Raw genomic sequence first — 19,682 nt, forward strand, 5'->3', positions numbered from 1 at the left:
TGGGTGAGCTTGATTAGTCAAACTTTTTCAGACCAACGAAATAAAATTAGGGCCTTTTCAAGTCTTCTCTGAAGCTGAATCTTGGCTACATAATTGATAGTGAAATGTAGAAAGCACTTCATAAAGGTGGAATCAGACCCATATCTTTTATTGGCGGGGGGAGATGTGTCATTTCTTACATTGGAATTATCTAACTTCTATTCTGTTTACATTCTTTTCATTTTTCCTTTTTATTGTTTTAAGCCTCCTAGAGTAGCCCCATGGCAAGATAGGTGGCAAATAAATTTAACAAATAAATGACAAGAAACTGTTAAAAGGGGGCATATCCTCATGGATAAAGAGAGTGAATTGACAAAGAACCTAATGCAGGTGATCAAAGATAAAATCCCTCCAGAATATATATGGGTCAATATAAAAGGGGAAAAAAGTGACATTGCTATAGGTGTACGTTACAGGCCACCCAAGCAATCAGAAGAAATAGATGAACTCTTTGCCAACCAGTTAACAAACTCATGTAGGAAGCATACCACAGTAGTAATGGGAGATTTCAACTATCCAGATATAAACTGGGAGACAAACTCTGCAGCGAGTGGGAGATCAAACAGATTCTTAACCAATCTAGCCAACAACTTTATCATTCAAATGGTGGAGGAGGAAGCTAGAAGTAAAGCTATACTGGACAGAATTCTTACTAATAGAGAAGAAGTGATAGAGGGAGTTGAGGTTGCCAGAACCTTGGGTGAAGGTGACCACATCATACTGAAATTCAATATAATGCAAGCACAAGCAATATAAAATAATCCAACCAGTGTCTTAAAATTCAAAAGAACTGATTTTAGCAAACTCAGAGAGAACCTAGGAAAGATGCCATGGTCAAAAATCCTAAAGGGGAAAACAACTCTGAAAAATATGATCATAAAAGCACAGTCCAGCATAATACCACTTTAAAAGAAAAATAAGAAATTCAAGAAGAAACCAGCATGGTTGCACAAAACTCTCTCTGACAAACTGAAAGTTAAAAAGGACAAGTGCAAAAAATGGAAAGAAGGACAGATAACTAAGGCCAATTATCAGCAGACAGCCAGAACATGTAAAGATGAAGTCAGGAAAGCAAAATCTTAGAAGGAACAAAGACTTGCAACAGAAATCAAGGACAATAAAAAAAAGTTTCTTCCAACATAGTAACAAGAAAAAAGACAAGGAAATAGGCAACAGGGAAAAAGCAGAGCTGCTTAACTAGCTTTTCATCAGTTTTCACACAAAAAGAAATTATAACCCAACATACCAGGTGTGTCAAACTGCCAGCCTGCAGGCTGGATGCATCATGCTGAAACCGCACCCATCCTATTGCCAGCAATGGGGGAAAAGTCGGGATATGTCGCACAACATCACATGATGTTGTGAGTTTAACATGCCTGCAACATACCAAAAAAACTACTGCAAAAGACAAACTAAAAACAAAAAATAAAATAAGCAAGAAAATGGTACGAGAGCAACTATCTGACCAAGATGAATATAAATCACCGGGACCTGACAGATTACATCCCAAACTTCTGAAAGAGCTGGCAGATGTTATCTCAGAACCATTGCACCACATCTTTCAAAAATTCTGAAACACCAGAGAAGTACCTGAGGATTGGAAAAGGGTTGATGTGGTTCCATCTTCAAGAAAGGGAAAAAAACAGACCTAGGAAACTACAGACCAATCAGTCTATACCTGGGAAGATCCTGGAAAAGATAATCAAAAAACAGATCTGAAAACAACTAGAAGCAAAGAAAGTTATAACTAGCAGTCAGCATGGTTTTGTTAAAAACAGATCATGCCAAACTAATCTTGTTTCATTCTTTGATAAATTGACTAAATTAGTAGACCAGTGAAATGCTGTGGACATAGTATACTTAGATTTCAGTAGGACATTTCTCAAATTAGACCACAACCTTCTGTTAGTAAGCTAGAAAAAAGGTGGAATAGACAACATCACCACCAGATGAATCTGTAGCTGGCTGACAAACTGTACTCTGCAGTGGTCCTTAATGGTACTACATCCACATGGAGAGAAGTAAGCAGTGGGGTACCACAAGGTTCCGTCTTAGGCCCAGTACTCTTTAGTATCTTCATAAATGACTTAGATGAGGGAATAGAAGCGGAACACATCAAATTTGCAGATGACACCAAACTGGTAGGATGGAACTAAATTGGCAGGAATAGCCAACATGCCAGAACACAAACTCAGGATCCAAAAAGATCTGGACAAACTTGAACAATGGGCCCTATCCAACAACATGAATTTTAATGTGGAGAAAAGCAAAGTTTTACATTTAGGCAGGGGAAATAAAAGGTATAAGTACAGATTAGGTGATACCTGGCTCAAAAACAGTAACTGTGTGAGGGACCTTGGAGTCCTTGTGGATGATCTCTTGACTATGAGACAGCAGTGTGCAGCTGCTGCCAAAAAAGCTAATAAACAGAGGCATAGAATCAAGATCACGTGAATCTGCTTTATAAAACTCTATTAAGACCACACCTGGAATACTGCAACCAATTTTGTTCACCATACTACAAAAAAGATGATGATACTTTGAAAAAAGTTCAGAGAAGAGCAACTAAAATGATCAAAGGCCTGGAGACTAAAACATATGAAGAACAGCTGCAAGACTTAGGTTTGGCTAGTCTAAAGAAAAGAAGAAATGGGAGACATGATAGCAGTATTCCAGTATTTGAGGGGCTGTCACAAAGAAGAGGGTGGTCAAACTATTCTCCAAAGCACCAGAGGGCAGGAGAAGAAACAATGGTTGGAAACTGACCAAAGAGAGAAGCAACCTGGAATTAAGGAGAAACTTCCTAACAGTGAGGACAATTAACCATTGAAACAGCTTGCCTTCAGAAATTGTGGGCACTCCATCACTGGAGGTTTTTAAGAAGAGGCTAGACAGTCAATTGTCTGAAATGGTATAGATTCTCCTGCTTGAGCAAGGGGCTGGACAAGAAGACCTCCAAAGTCTTTCCAGCTCTCTTCTCTTCTCCTCTCCTCTCCTCTCCTCTCCTCTCCTCTCCTCTCCTCTCCTCTCCTCTCCTCTCCTCTCCTCTCCTCTCCTCTCCTATTCTATTCTATTCTATTCTATTCTATTCTATTCTATTCTATTCTATTCTATTCTATTCTATTCTATTCTATTCTATTCTATTCTATTCTATTCTATTCTATTGCCTTGGCCAATTAGAGAAGTTTTACACAAGCAAATCTGAAGCTGATGCTGCCTAAAGATGATAGAGTACATTGACAAAGGGACCAGTTACTGTTCAGTGCTACTGTATTGTACTTGATGAATTTCTTCTTCACCAGATGGTGGAAGTTTTAACAATTGGCTAGATGAGTAAGTTTAGACATTTGTCAAAACTTATTCTGGTTTAAGACATTCTGATTTTTTGCAGGGTATATTCAAAAGATATGCCAGCTGGTAGGCAGAACCCTTTTGCATCAGCTGATTACCTGAATATTATCGTTGTTGTAACTATTTACAATGATTATTCAAGTGAAATCCTTAAATTACTTTTTAATGATTTTTTTCAAAACATTTCTCCAAATACTTCTAGATTTCTAGCTCTTTAGGGTTTGTTTGGGGGGTTTTTTGCCAGAGGGGTAGGGGAGACACATTTTACTCCTGAATAAGGAATGACTATTAGAGATATATTGTGGAGTGGAGAAGATGGATTGATTATATCCAGAATAAATATGGGACTAAAAAGTTTCATCTAGCATTTGAATAAGTACTGATGTGATATTTATATTGCTTGTAGTTATTTTATAAGAGTTAAAGTGCGATAGATTTAATATTTTATTATTGTTTGCATAAGGTAGACTATGATTGCTTGTATTTTTATACCCTGTATTGAGCTCTGGGAAGTCGGGGAGGGGGGAGGGGGAAGGGAGGGAGGTGTTGGGGAGGGTTGGGGAGAGGGGAGGGGGTTGGGAGGGGTTTTGTCTTTTTTAAAAAATGTATTGTAAAACTTTTCAATAAAAAAAGGAATGACTATTAGGCATCGTATCTTTGAGAGTTGAGAACTTAGGTATAATTAACATTAATATTACATCATCATTGATACAATGTATATTTGTCACACAAAGTATGTTTTCAGTGATATAAATGGAAGATTGAAAGTGATAAATTTCATTTATATATGTAGCTACTCCTATCCACTAAAAATGACAAACATTAGCATAAGAAGTTATGCAGAAGCTAAAATATTCAGGCTAGAGTTATAAGACCCCTCCCCTGAAAACCTAATCTCTATAGGGAAATATTATTTGCAGACATTTTCCAATCATTTCCTAGTGCATAAGAAGTAATGGAAACAGCTTAGCTAGTAAAGTCCTCAGAACATGCTTGCTCTTAATGTAGTGATGGAAGAAGGTGACTTCATGAACAGGGAACCTGAGGTTCAATATATATGTATGTGTCTCTGTGTATGTGTATGTGTGTGTATCTGTGTGTCTCTGTTTTCTGTGTCTGTATGCTTCTCTGTGTGTTTTACAGATATGTCAAAGGCAACGGCTTGGGAAAAGAAGAACTTGAGGGGGAGACTAATTGTGTACTAATTATGGCATAGTGTACTATTTGTTACTGTAAATTACTGGAAATTAGGGTAAATGTGCTAACGGTTGCTAAACATTGCAAACATAAGCTAACCAATATTAATAAACATCGATAAGATCATAGGAGACCTAAGATAGATTATCTTAAGGTTGATTTATGGAGAAGTACCTATAAAAACAGTATTGTTACAGAAGTGGTCTTTGCACAGGCTTAGTGGGAGTGATCCCCCCATGTCCTTTTTTCTGCACAGGATAAAACTTTTGCAAATCTCCACCTCAGTGTGAGGATTATTGGGCATTGCACACCAGGCAGAATTGATTTTATGGGACAACATTTTTAAGAAGAAAATCTTGGTTCCTAGCTTGTGAGACTACATGATGCAAGGAATTAACAAATGAATACTAGTCAAATGTAACTTAAGCTCTCCTGTGTTCAGATAGTCAGGTTCACCAGAAAGTACCTTGTAGGATGGTTCTTGTTGGAGAATCTAATCAATTTTATCTCTGCTTGAGCAATGTATTTATAACCTATATTTATGAGCTACAACCATCCAAGTTCAGAATCCAGCTTAACCAATTACACTACCAGATTCAACACCAGCAGTTACTCTGCTTCATTATGTTTTAGCTACCCTTTGACTGCCTTTCATCCCTGAATGTTCTTAATAGCAAATGGATTGTGTGAATCATTTCAAACTATAAGCATGGTATATAAAACTGGGTCTTTGCCCATACAATTTCATAAACCCAGTATATAAAATTGGAACTTTGTTCATGCAATTTCAAATTAGATGGGTTAAATCCTGTACTCAGGTCCCTAGGATTCGTTATTTGCTATGAAAGAGGCATTCTTAAAACTTGTTTTGCAGGAAAAGTAAGCATATAATGGGAAAAATGATATGTTTGAGTGAATGGAGTTCTTTTTTGTCTAAAACATATATGGATACTGATGATTTTTAAAAAATGAATAGGGGACAAAGGAAAGACTCATATTTAAATTAAATCTCTTTATTTGGAGAGTTTTAAAAGGTATGAGTTTGCTTAAAATTAGTTTAAAAATAATAGATTGGATATTGTCAAGTTAGAACATATTTTATTAGCAATGAATTTGTGTTTTCCTATTAAATAAATTTTATTTTCAGTAATATTTTAGGTCATATGTACTTCATCACTTCTAAATATTTTGATATGCTCCTTTTTCTCTTTCTCTCACCTTTACATACAGACACACATACACACACATATACCAATACACAAATTGCTTTGTTATTATTCATTATTCTAAATTCAGATTTTATTGCATCCCACAAAATCACAAATCTGGTGTTGTTTTCTACTAATTATTGTACACTTTAATCTTGAAACACACACATACACACAAATGAAGTGTGATTTTTTTACTGGATTGATTGCAAGCTGCCAAGTTACTGTACAAAGATGAAATATTTTTCAGTGAAATTTTTTCAGTGACTCATTCTTTCAGTTTGTCTCTCTCTCATACACTTAAGTATAAAATCACTAATTCCCACAGCATTATTCCAAAAACTATATTAATATAATAGCCAACATTACTGCCCATCTTATGGTTGACTGGGTTTTAACAGAATAACAGAGTTTGAAGGGACCTTAAAGGTCTTTTAGTCCTCAGGCAGGAAACCCTGAACCATTTCAGACAAATGTTTGTCCAAGCTCTCCTTAAAAACTACCAGTGTTGGAGCACTTAAAACTTCTGGAGGCAAGTTGTTCCACTGGTTAATTGTCCTCACTGTTAAGAAGTTTCTCCTTAGTTCTAGGTTGCTTCTCTCTTTGGTCAGTTTCCAACCATTGTTTCTTTTCCTGCCCTCTGGTGCTTTGGAGAATAGTTTGACACCCGCCCCCTTCTTTGTGGCAGCCCCTCAAATACTGGAATACTGCTACCATGTCTCCCATTGCTTCTTTTCTTTAGACTAGCCAACTAGCTGTTTTGGCCTCCAGTCCCCTGATCATCTTTGTTGCTCTACTCTGTACTCTTTTTAGAGTCTCAACATCTTTTTTTAAATTGTGGTGACCAAAATTGGATGCAGTTTAATTTTGTGATGGGAGCAATAAATGATGGAATTAATCTATGACTTAGTAGAAAGTTTAATATTTTATATACCAAAGCTGCATGTTTCAATTTCTGCATCACTACTTGAAAATTAGTAGTTGGTGGGACATAATAAACATCTGTTTGATGTCATTCAAACAACAGTATTAGGCTAGATCACTAGACAATGCCATATGGAATAATAAGGCAACTTTCTACATTTACAGAAGTATAAAGAAAAGGATGGAGAAATTTATAAAAGAGAAAAATGTGGCTTTATAACATATAAATCATCTAAAATCTGGCTGCTATTCTACAAAGAACACCAAAAATGCACAGTTTATTGGGCGTGTTTTCTGTGCTATTTTTTTTCTGTCCAAAAGACATATTTTATTGCTGATTGCTATTTAAATTACAGAATTAGAAAATAAACTCTTAAAAGTATATCTCAGCTCTACTGACCAAGATAGGTCAAAGTCATTCATAAATGGTTTTATAGCACCTCCAGGGAATAGTATATCAGACATACTTACTTTGTAATACTATTAAAGAGTTAGTATTCAATTCCTATCTGCACTTTATTCATTTTTCCAAGAATCTTTACCAAAACTGTCTCTGACATGGAGAAGATAATCAGAAACAACGTAATGCAAAACTCTGAGATGCTTTTTATGTTTGCTGTTTTTCTTTGTCTGTTCTTGCTTTCTTTCAAATTAACTCTGCCTCCCACCCCAATCTAATCTGATTTTGAGGACAAAGACCTCCAAACCTAAAGAAGCACTTAAGCCTCAAGCCATTTAAAGATGACAGTCCTTAAATTTATTTACTTATTTATTTCATAAAAAGCATTTTGAGATGCAATGGTTTTGTTTCATGGTTTCATTAAAGTCAAAGTTTAAAATTATATTTAAGCATTTTAAAACCACAAGAAGAAAACAAAGAAAGATGACAGTTAAGTAATGGTAATATTTCAAAACAGATCCTTCAAAAAACAAACAAAGAAACAAAGAAAGAAACCCCAACCTCTGCTTATAAATTTGATTAAATGGATAGGGTCCTGTTGCTTTGGATGACAGTATAAATCCACAGAAGCCAGGTGCTGATCAAGATCACTTGCATAGATAAATTCCACCCACCCTTTGCTCCGTACTAGGTGACATGTGTATGTCTGTAAATATGTGTCTGTGCGTGTGCATCTCTCTGTGTCTTTAAAACACTTGGTTTAGAAACATTTTTAAATTTCTTCCAAATATTTTATTTTTCCTCATTCTTTCCCAGATGTATCTGTAAGATTTGCATAGATGGTGGCCCTAATTTGTACCAAAGATTGTGTGTTTTGTAGATGAAACTAATCTACAGTTGTTTGTAAATAATATATTATATTAATATTATATCAATATCAATTTTCATAGAAATTTTTTAAAGTATATGGTTTTTTTATTTGCCTTTTGATATTATATCAAATAAATGAAACTTTCATTTCAATGTGAGCCAAATTATTTCATTGCTACTGAAATTCAGTAAGGGAACACCTGCATTAAAGGTTAACAAATTGCTGAATTTCTGTCAGTTTTAATTTCTACCACAATCTATGTCCATTCTGGTTTATTATCAATTACATTTTTAAAAAAATAAATAAAAAGAGCATAAATATCCATTGCCTTGTGAACGTTTTTCCCCTAATACTCTAAAAACATTTTTGCAAACTAAGTTTAATAGTATATCATGAATATTTTAAATCTATGAAACTTCACTTTTGGACTAATAGAAATTCAGTTCACGTTAGGGAGTGATGTCAGTATGTATGTAAGATACAAGTTTCATTGTTGGATATTTTTTAAAAAACAATTATTGGAAAATAATCATAAGTAATACTTACTTTCTGCAGGCTCTTTAGATTTTCTTCCACTGGAAGATTTCCTCAGTAAACTTCGTCCTGAGGTAAAAAGGCTGGTTAATTCCTCTAGAGGACTAGTGGGTGTTCTAGAACGTGAAGTACTCTGTGATGATGACCCGTAGGTATTGACAGAGGCATTTACCATTTTCCCTCCTTCTTGCAATATGTTTCTGGCAGTAGAATGAGGCACTGATGGAGAACTTCTTGAGAGACTTCCTGAATGTACAGAATCATAAGGAGGAGGTCTTTTGAGACTTAGAGGAGTAAGTGACCGACCCATACTCACAGGAGAGGGAGAGGCCGAGTGGCTTTTGGAATAGCCATGGGGAGACTGTGTTCTGTATAGGGTAGAAGGATGAGGAGGTGAAGAGGAGTGCCCTGGAGTACTAGTTCCATGGGAAGCTGTCTGGTCTTTCTCTAGTTTTTGATGACTTGGAGTATGAGGTGGCAATGATGATGGAGACACTCCAGTTTGCTGTTTAATGTAACACACATTTTCTAATACGGGAAGCTTTGTGACTTCTAAAGGTGTTAAGGGAGATTCATCAGAATTTGGGGAACATTGCACTGGTGCAGGTGGGAATACCAAGAGTGGTGGTCTGTGAGGAAGCAAATTTGGGAATGGTGGTGGGATATCACAAATCACACCTTTGGGAATGGGTGGCACTGAGGGCTTGGTGAAATCAAGGTCAGGCACTGTGGGAGTAGCACACTGAGAGGAACAGCTGTGATGGTCAAACTCACATAGACACTTTGAATCTTGACCTCCATCCTCAAAGATGGGATATTTCATTTCTTCATACACTGCCTCATTTTGATCTTCCTCATCTTTTTTGAAGTCTCTTAATATATTTCCAACCATTTCAATATAAACTGGCTCTTCTTCCTCTGCATCTGGAGCAGGACTGCTGACTTGGGTCAAAGAAGAATCTCTACTTAGCACAGACTTTATGGAGCCATGCTTTTTAATATAGGTTTCATCAAAAGATGCACTTAGTTGAGTGTTTGGATTCCGCTTTGGCTTTGGGGGAGGAACCTTCTTGGTGTATTCATCACTGTGAGGCCTTGGCTTGGTGGATACTATAAGGCAAGGACAATACACACCAATCAGAACATTAATGAAAACATTGTGTATTTTCAAAATACTTGCTGGAAAATGCCTATCCTGTTTTGATGATTGATCCTTTGTGTAATTTCTCCAGAACTATCTAGCACGCTGAAATATATATTTAATAAAACATGGTGGGAATAACTCACCAAGTTCATTGATTGCTTAAATGTGGCAATGTTTAGTCAAAAATGATATTTTCTGCTCATACTATATGAACATAAGAATAATCGCATGGTATCATTCATGCATCTATCTAGCCCAGTATTTTGTTCTACACTGAACAAGCAATGGAAAGAATACATGCACTTAAAATCAAGTCTGACTCATGTCACTTCCCCCCCCTAGTGGCATCCTACTCTCTCACATACCCAACTTTATTCAACTTATATATTTCCGATATACCACCTACGCTATCAACAAAGTTCTCTTATGCTGATGACCTGGCATTAGCATATAGCCACAACGACATCGAAGTTACAGAAGGTGTACTTACAACCGACCTTACAAGTCTGAGCACATACTTACACCAATGGAGGCTAATCCCAAGCGTAAGCAAAACAGTTACATCATGTTTCCACCTTAATAATAAATTAGCAAAAATAGAACTCAATGTGTACCTAAATAATAAATTGCTCCCATATGAGGCTACACCAAAATACCTGGGGGTCACCATGGACAGGACTCTGTCTTTTAAAAAACATATTCAGAATTTGGCAGCCAAGGTTAACAGCAGAAATAACATTCTGCAAAAAATATGCAGAACAACTTGGGGAGCTTCAGCTCCAACTCTTCGATGCACAGCCCTTGGGCTTTGCTACTCTGTAGCGGAATATTGCGCACCTGTATGGATAAACAGCCCACATACAAGACTTGTCGATGTTCAACTTAACTATATGATGAGATTAATTACTGGGTGCATAAAATCTACACCTATTCACTGGCTACCAGTTCTTAGCCTTATACTCCCCCCACACTTACGACGACAAGAAGCTCTCATTCGGGAGTATAGTAAGATCCTGCTAAACTCCTCCCTACCCATTCATGGTTATACCTCTGTTCTCTTAAGATTTCGATTAAAGTCAGGAAATCCACCACTCCTCACAGCGCTTAAGCTGCTGGCCGAACATCAGAGCACCACACAAAAGTGGATGGAAGCATGGAATAGCTATACCTCCCAAGATATTTTCAAGCATATTAATCCTAATAATATACCTCCAGGGTTCAATTTACCCCAACACATATGGGTGACATACAATAGAATTAGAACGACTCATGGGGTGCATGCCAACTCTTTGTAGAAATGGGGAAAGACATCTTCGGCACAATGTGATTGCGGTGCTCCCCGACAGACTATCCAACATATAGTGAGGGAATGCATTAATAGAAAATACCCAGGAGATTTTAAGGACTTCCTCTGCGTAACAATGGTAGCTACTGACTGGATTTCCTAACTCGACATCAAACTCTGAAATGTTATTTCTGTTTTCCTCTTAGGTTTTATTACTGCTTCTTTTTAATTGTTTTAACTGTTTTAACTTGTAAATGTGAAATGTTTTTAATATTGTGTGTGACCAGCCATACGCTAAATAAATAATAACACACCCATCTAATGATTTAAACTTCATGTTAAGGACTGGAGAACATAAAAGCCTTACAAAAATGTTGTTATCTTGTTATCTGAATTATTGCATTTTTTTCTTCAATAAAGCACAGGGAACATCATGAACATGTGCCTAAATAGCCTATTTTAAAGGAAGAGAATGTAACTTTATCTGTAGAATCATTTAATTGTACATTTTGTTTTTTAAATATTTCCAAATCATTTCCACTGTTGACTGGCTAAGTTAATATCTAAATACATTTTACTATATCCACAGACAGTTAAACAAAAAGATTTTTCAAGCATGGTCAGCTTTATGGCAGCACTTGAGATTAATAGGGCATGTCATTGTTTTCACTTAGACACATGTGATGAATTAGTGCAAAATCAGCATAAATTTGAAAGTAAATGGAAAGGTTAATTCAAAATCAAGAAGTCTATTCATTCTGTAGCAGGAATTGGTCTTTTGTTACCATGAAGCAACTGGACTATGTTTTTTTCCTTGGGAAAGATGTTTCACTTCTCATCCAAGAAGCTTCATCAGTACTGTTTGATGAGAGTTAGGGCTGATGAAGCTTCTTGGATAAGAAGCGAAACATCTTTTTCCTCAAAGAAAAAAAACATAGTCTAGTTGCCTTTTGAAAAAGCACCTTTGAGACAACCATGAGTGCATTAGTCAGAATCTCCATAGACATTTTCTCCTATGCAAATAAATGAAAAATACAGAATCTCTTATGTGGGTCTAAAGTAAGATGTTCAAGTACGGGATCAGCCAAGACTTATTTTATTGCCAAACTAATCAGATAAGTAGAGTGGTCGGCAATTAGTATGCATTCAACTCCCACAGGTTTGGATTTCATGAAATGGAAATTAGAGCAATCTTGATGCAGAATTTGATATAAGATGGATGGTTACATAAATGTTTTAAATAAAAGAAAAAGAAAGAAAGAAAGAAAGAAAGAAAGAAAGAAAGAAAGAAAGAAAGAAAGAAAGAAAGAAAGAAAGCTTGACTGCTGTCTGAAACACATTTAAAATTCATGGAGTTTTCTCTACTATGCAACAAGCAGCATGGCTTAATAAGTAAGCTTTCTTTAGATGTCACATGCCTCCTTCTAAGAAGTATTGTAGGAAATGACCTTCAGGTCTATCCAAATCTGCACCTCTCCATTCTTTGAAAAGGTCCTTACTTTCTTTAACTCCCCCCAGCTTGCCATTTAAGCATTATGTTAAAGCTTTATAGCATGTTGAAGATAGAATGGTTTGAAATACACTGTGATAGCACCTGGCATTTTCTCACCTGGTGTACAATGTCATTTTATGCCACACACAGAAAATGCAATACAGTCAGTAGCATAAAGGTTAGTTTATTGTACCCCAATGCTTAATATAAAAGATAACTGATTAAAATAAACATTCTCCCTTCATATCATGTTAGAAGACTCATATTCCTTTTGAGAATGAATATATGAAGACCTTTAATTAAACAAAAGAAAAAAGAAAAGAAAAATTCTCCCTTTTCTTCTAGGGAGACTGAGATATAAATATTTTATAATTTATTTTAAAAGATTTGTGATATTGTTTTGCTGCTACTTAAGCTCTATATAGGAATAATATTAGGAAGAACAGAGGGGAAGCAAAAAGAAGGACAAGGGAGCATCTCTTATTTGGAAAAAATGTGGTCACAAGCTAATGAGAAGGGAAATTGGGGCCTTGGTCCAAAAGGAAGCTTTAAAAAGACAGATACCCTAAAAAGAGAGGAAGAAGACTCCTGACCTTCTGGGATGAACGTGGCCTGCTGATTTCTATTTTCTCAAGCACCCTTTCCTTTCCGCTTAGGAATAATGTTAGTTGAGATATCAAAAATTGTTTGGCTTCTCTTGGGTTCATTCTTCCTGAGGGAATATCGATGGTGCTTTGCTTCCAAAATTTAGTATTCCTTGAGCTGATTCTAACAAAGATGTGCCTGGAGCAAGGAGCTGATTTGAGGGCTAAAGCTTGTAAACATGGGATGTCCAGTAAAATGCTCTTAAATTAATTTGGGTACCCCAATAAGCTATCACAGGGACTGTACATCTGAAAAAAATATATCTGTACATTCTGTATTCCTACTCTGAAACTGGACACAACAATATTATCAGTATGTTGGTGATACAGATCTTTACATCTCAAACCCAAACCAAACTGGAGATAGTATGATCCTTTGCTCCAAGAATAGTCACCCCATCAAAATCTTCAATTTTCCATTTTTTTGAAGTGAAGAATGAAGAATCCCTCAGGTAATGTTTCCCAGTTGCACCCAAACCCAATAGCAATCTTATGAACAGTATTCTGGAAACAGATAAATTGGAGCTGTTCTGAAAGGAATTGAGGAGTTGATGCTCTCTATTTGCTATTTCTGTATTATTTATTATTATTATTTTATTTTCATTGCTATGGTATGCTCTTCGTACATTGTTGTATGTTTAAACTGTGTAGCTTACAGCAGTATATAAATGAAACAAACAAACAAACAACAAACAAAGGACTACAGGAATTCTGCACACAGCAACCATGGTCAAAAACTATGAAATGTTAATGATATAAGTAAGCAATATTTCTGCACATTTCTGAAAACTTTTAGTATGGTTGGTTCAAGTGTGTATATAATACACATGTGCCTCTTTGTAGTATATTTAGTGTCCTATTGGCAATGAAAGAGAGAGTTGGCAATCTCTTTGACAGAGAAAAATGTACAATGTTGTGTTAATACTTTGACATTTCACAGTCAAGGGCAATATTCTTTCCATATGCTACCACATAAACTCCCATGAATAACTCACTCTAGTCAATAGCCATGCATCACAGTCTCCATGGATTTTTTTTAGATATAGAAACCTATCCAAGAAGATTCCTGCCAAATTACAACAAGAATCTGTTGAGTCAATAATAAACATAAATAAGTCAATAGCCACCCTTGCACTAACTTGTTTGCAAAACATCAATTTTGCATTATTTTGTAATATCCTAAGTACATATTTTCTACATTCATGTACAGACCATATATCTGAAATAAATGTGCTTTTCTCCCAACTATACAAAACCAGTAGTGAGTTCATATTATTTTCTTGCAAAATCTTTTTTTTAATTGTATACTTTGTATAATTCAATATTAAATGAAGTAAAACCAGACTGCTGTCAGAAAACCCTAATAATGAAACTAAAGCTTCAATATTGCATTTTGTAATAAAATGCAAAACTCCTGATACTTGGAAAAATGGGAGGCAATTGAAAAACAGAACACCAAGTGACACAATCATGAGCTTATAAGAACACAAAGAAGCTATTATTGCAGATAATCCTGAAAAAACTTTTTGTTTCAGATTATGAAACACAATCCCATCCAGACTGGAACTTGGAGTCTAGTTTAAAGAATGGTGGCATCCAATCTTGTCCTCCTCATCTTTAATCCAGATAGAATTTTCCACATCTTTCTTTAAAAAAAAAGGCTTTACTGTGTACATGGTTCAGTATGTTTAGGAGGGTTAGGCACAGGGGGAATGTGGGGTGCAACTGTAGTGAAGGTAAAGCAGCAGAGTTTACTGCTATTTACTGCTATTATAGTAGACCCCAGGTAAAAATGGTCCATGTGCCAATTTTAACTAAGAAAAAAGCCCCCACATATCTATGTTTGAAAGTTAATATATAATTTGGATCCAAATTTATTCAGAAAATTTCATGTAAAGGCAAAGGTGTCATATTTTTTAAGTTGTAGTAGCATGGCCGAAATGAATGAAACTGGTACAGATATATAGAAGTTTGCCATAAAAAGCACAGAAATAACTTGGCTGCTATGAAACTACCAGTGGTCCTCAATGTATGACCACAATTAAACCCAGAATTATGATAGTAAGTCATGCCAGTCACTAAACAGTCACAATGTGATCACATCTGATTTTATAACCTTTGTATGTTGTTGTTGTTGTTGTTAGTTGCGAAGTCGTGTCCGACCCATCGCGACCCTATGTATAACCTAACCTAACCTTTGTATAGTAATCATTAAACAAACATGGACACCACCTGTATAAATAAAAAAAACCAAAGTTTTAAGGTGAGATGGGAGATTAAAGGAGTCAGACAATTTAATTTAACAAATTGAACTTTTAAAATTTAGGCATAACCCATCTCTAACTGATTCTAGGAGATATACAATAAGACCAAACAGAATAGCAAATACAATGTTTACAAAAAATGCAATGAAACAGAAGAACAAGAGCTAATTCCAAGTCAGGATAACAACCATGATACCTTCAGACAGGAGGCCCAACCATTCTAGCCCTGACTAATTTAAAATGAGAAAAGGGAAATAAGAGATAAAGCATTCCCGTTGGAGTGACAGGAAGATGACTCACAAGCAAGTGGTGAAGGGAGATTGTACAAGGCTTTTCCTGGCTTTGTGCTCTACTGGCATGTCTGCCTCCAGCCTGAGAAAATTCTGTCCATGAAGGAAATAACTCCAGTGCTATCTAGAGAGATGACGGAAGCCAAAAAAGTGAAGAGCACAACAGTGTGTGATCGGTGAGGAAGGAGTGGATCATGAGTGGAATAACCAATGAGTAGCACACTTAAATTGGGAGATGCAAGAAAAATTGACCCAAAAATGAAGACCCAAATTGACCCAAAAATGACAACAAGACAACAAGGTTGTTGAATTGTGTGTTTGTGTTTGGGGTTTAACATGTACTAACCTTTTAAGAGCTGCCTGGCTTTGCTTGACAAGGGCAGACTACATCTCCCCCCCCAAAAAAAAAAATCTAAGCAGGGGCACTCATTTCTATTGAGTTCAATAGCTGTTGTTGTTTTTATTTATATGTTTCATCTGATTGTGAACTGTATATTTCTATGATTTTTTTAAAGTTAATAGATTACTGAGACTGTGATCACAAGAGCCAGAAAGTCTGTTAAGTTTGTTCATAAAAAAGGCATGATTTGGGATGGTGGGTTTGTTGTCCCTGTGAGTTGTGGTGGGGGGTCACGAAGGGAGGCTCAGCCAATCTCACTGTATGCATGTTGTACTTTGATAATAAAGGTTCATTCATTTCAAGAGTGGGGAAAATGCTTCTGAGATTATCCTGCTGGTAAGAGAGTTAGCAAGCTGAGTTGAAGGAAATTTGGATAGGAATTAGAAAAGAAACTATTGGGGCCAGATGTTTGGAAGTTTCTCTTGGGGATTCAGTTTTCTTGAACTCAGAACTGCTGCTATGTGATTAAACAGGGCAACTCAAGGAGCCAGAAAAATAATAGCAACATTTTTTTTAATCCCAGCATATATTCAAACTCTCTTTCAGCATCCAGGGGTTCTGGGTTGAAAAGAGCTTGTGGGGAGAGTCCAGCTGAGGTACCTGTAAGCAAATTTAACTATAGGGCATTTTTCAAAGGAGATATTCATGGAGTTCAAAGGAGCAGCACAGTTTTCAAACAAAAATGTGGCTTCTGTATTTTAATGTAGATACTATGTTTATCTGTTATAAGAAATTAGGGGCCCTTTTCCCCCTCCTTACTGGATGAGTGGAAATATGAAATTACATCCTGCTATTTCTTTTCATGACTGTAACATAGAAGGGAAAAGAGCAATTAAAAGAAAAATAGCAGGTTTCTTATTTTCTATTCTGCCTCTGCTATTTACCAGGTTTTGTAACCTCTACAGAGGTAATCTGCTGTGCAGTTCAACTCAGGAAGGAGAACAGTACACAGTACAAGGGACAATTAAACACCTACTCTTAACCTGAACACCTTCATTCTTTGTTTTCCTTAAAAGCCAAATAAAATACTGGTAATAATCATGAAAGGCAAGGGTTACTGTTTTCTTTTCTTTTTTTTAAGCCCATTTATATCCCACCCTTCTCCGGGTGGTTTGGCAGCTAAGACAATCTAAGAAGCACAAATCAATGTGCTTAGCAATAGCCTTCATTCTATGTATATGCCTGCTTATTAGGGCTTTCACCCCCCCAAGCGGCATTTTTACAAAGTCAGCTTATTGCTCCCAACAATCTGGGTCCTCATTTTACCTACCTCGGAAGGATGGAAGCTGAGTCAACCTTGAGCCTGGTGGGACTCGAACCTGCACTAATTGCAGGCAGCTGGTGTTACTTAAGGAGGCATTAGCCCACTGCTCCACCAAGGCCCTTTCTTCATCTTCTACTGCCACCTAACAGCGATTCTGGAGTTTTGAAGCCCAGATGTGGAAGCATCATCACCATGCCTGAAAAGAGCTCCCAAGAGGGCTTCTTTAGATACTTCACCAAACATTCTGAGGCTGACTGTTCCAGTCTTATGTTCTGATATGAAACATATCCTCTCTGTGATTATGTTTAGGTTATATGAAACTTGCTTCAGCCTTCTCTTAATTGAATGCTGCATTTAGAGTTGTTTAGATTTATTGTATTTATTTAATACAATATTGGAATTCCTTCTTTTTTTACATTGTCCTGAGTGGTATTCATTTTAACATAAGTAAGGTATCCTTAAAGTATTAGTAAATATATAGGAAGGAAGATCTATCATTTTTGTACTCCTGGAGAGAGAAAAGAATTCCTAAGTTTTTATAAAGGTTTCTTATGGTAACACCCAGGATTGAAACTCAGGTAAGCTTTGCTATTTTACCTGCTAGAGACACACAGGGTAGATGCAATTGCTTTCCTACTAAATGGAGAGATCTCGACTGACTGATATTTTGTATTAAATCAGCATTCTGTTTATAGAGAACTGAATTACTTAACCCTTTTGACAATGACAGATCTATCCACACTACAGTCTTGAGAAATTAAAAAATACCGATTGCTATCTTCAGTTACAGCCTTGCCTCTAGATTTTATACATTAGTGCTAGATTTTTCAACAGAACTGTGCATTTTATAGCTTTGGATAATCACAAATACAATTAAAAATTCGAATAGGCTATCTCTCTAATGAAATTTAGCATTTTAAAAGTTGTGTTTTTCATCAAATTGTACCTTAAGTTAAATGTTATATGGTTTTTTCACTAAAAATAAAAATTGTAAGGAAATTTTTAGAATACTTAGTTTCTTAAGATTACTTTAAGATTGGTTTTACATTTATTTATTTATCAAATTTATTGACTGGCCATCTTACCACAGGATAATTCTGGGTGAGGACAGACATCCTTCCACATACATACATATAAGGAAATATACATAAAAGGGACATAATTTCTGCCAAAGTTCAGTGCTGAAATCTTAGAAAGTTCTAGAAACCACAAAAATGAGGCTGACAAAACAAGTGCATTTTTGGAATCTATCCAAGAAAGTTTACATCCTGGAGATCTGCAGAAGCCCACTTTAGAGTGCTAAACAATAATCATTATTAAGAGTTATCCTGCAGTAAGATGTCTGGCCAATAAATTTAACAAATAAAATAAAATAACAAATAAAATAAAGACTGCTTAGGCATATTCATAGAATATTTATCCATACATATGTGTCTCCCTAACCACATAACTATTTTATTGATTGTGGGACAAAATTCTGGAGCTAATCAGAAGCACTGATAACATCCCTTTGAAGCTACTTAGTGAATTTCTGTAATTCAGGATGTTCTACTGGGGGAGGAGGGGAAGTGGCTGTCAAAACTGTGACTATGACTTCACTGCTGAAGCATCATCCCATCCTGCATATCATCTTGACTTTTTGTAAAAAAAAAATCTCCCCTGCAGATATTTCTGCAAATACCCTCCCATATCTATCGGTGGAAGTAAAACTGCTTCATGGCTTTACTTGGTGTTGCTTCTTCTCCAATCACTAGTTGCCTCTCACACAGCTCTGAAGCCAAGAATATATCTGTGTGCATTGCAGTAGGACTCGTGATGTAACGAAAAGTAAAACTGATTCTGCCCTCCAAAGGTGATATTCTTGAGTTCCTTTTTCATAAGTAGAAAGTAAGTATGGCTTCAAGACAAAGGAGCAAAAGAAAAAAAATGCTTATGGATGGCATCATAGATTAAATTTAAAATAAAAAAAATCCAAAATTTGGCAACTCCCAACTTTTAGTTGACTAGATGAACATTAGTTCAGTGGAATACTTTGTCAGTGACTGTTTTTTTTTAGCACAAAGTATATCCATGATTCTGACATCAGTGATAGTATTTATTAGCTTTTGTTCTGTCAGTTTCTTTTTTAATTGCTTTTGATTCTTCCAATTAATAGTGTCTTTTTCAATGATTCTTACCTGGAATTGTATGTTCAAAGTATTCAAGTTTAGGATCATAACTAATGCTTCCAGTGACTAGTCTGATTTTTCTTTATCACTGTTAAATTATTTATTCTCTTTATAGTCCAAAGGATGCCCAGCTTTCTCTAGCAACACATTTCAAAAACTTAATTTTTATTTCATTCATCATGTCCAGTGGTCCAGTTTTAATAGCCA

At 36.0% G+C, this 19,682-nt stretch overlaps 1 protein-coding gene across 1 annotated transcript in view; it reads right to left on the reverse strand.

The window, feature by feature from the left end:
* NYAP2 (neuronal tyrosine-phosphorylated phosphoinositide-3-kinase adaptor 2) overlaps positions 1–19,682 on the reverse strand; it is a gene marked incomplete at its 3' end in the record, with an annotated part of 128,289 nt that overhangs the window by 37,217 nt on the left and 71,390 nt on the right. The window contains exon 3 of the mRNA XM_083363572.1: positions 8,537–9,634. Coding sequence (XP_083219698.1) covers positions 8,537–9,634 — 1,098 coding nt within the window. The remainder of the gene's footprint in view (positions 1–8,536; positions 9,635–19,682) is intronic.

Source organism: Vipera ursinii (assembly GCF_947247035.1).
Source record: "Vipera ursinii genome assembly, chromosome: 5".
NCBI lineage: Eukaryota > Metazoa > Chordata > Lepidosauria > Squamata > Viperidae > Vipera > Vipera ursinii.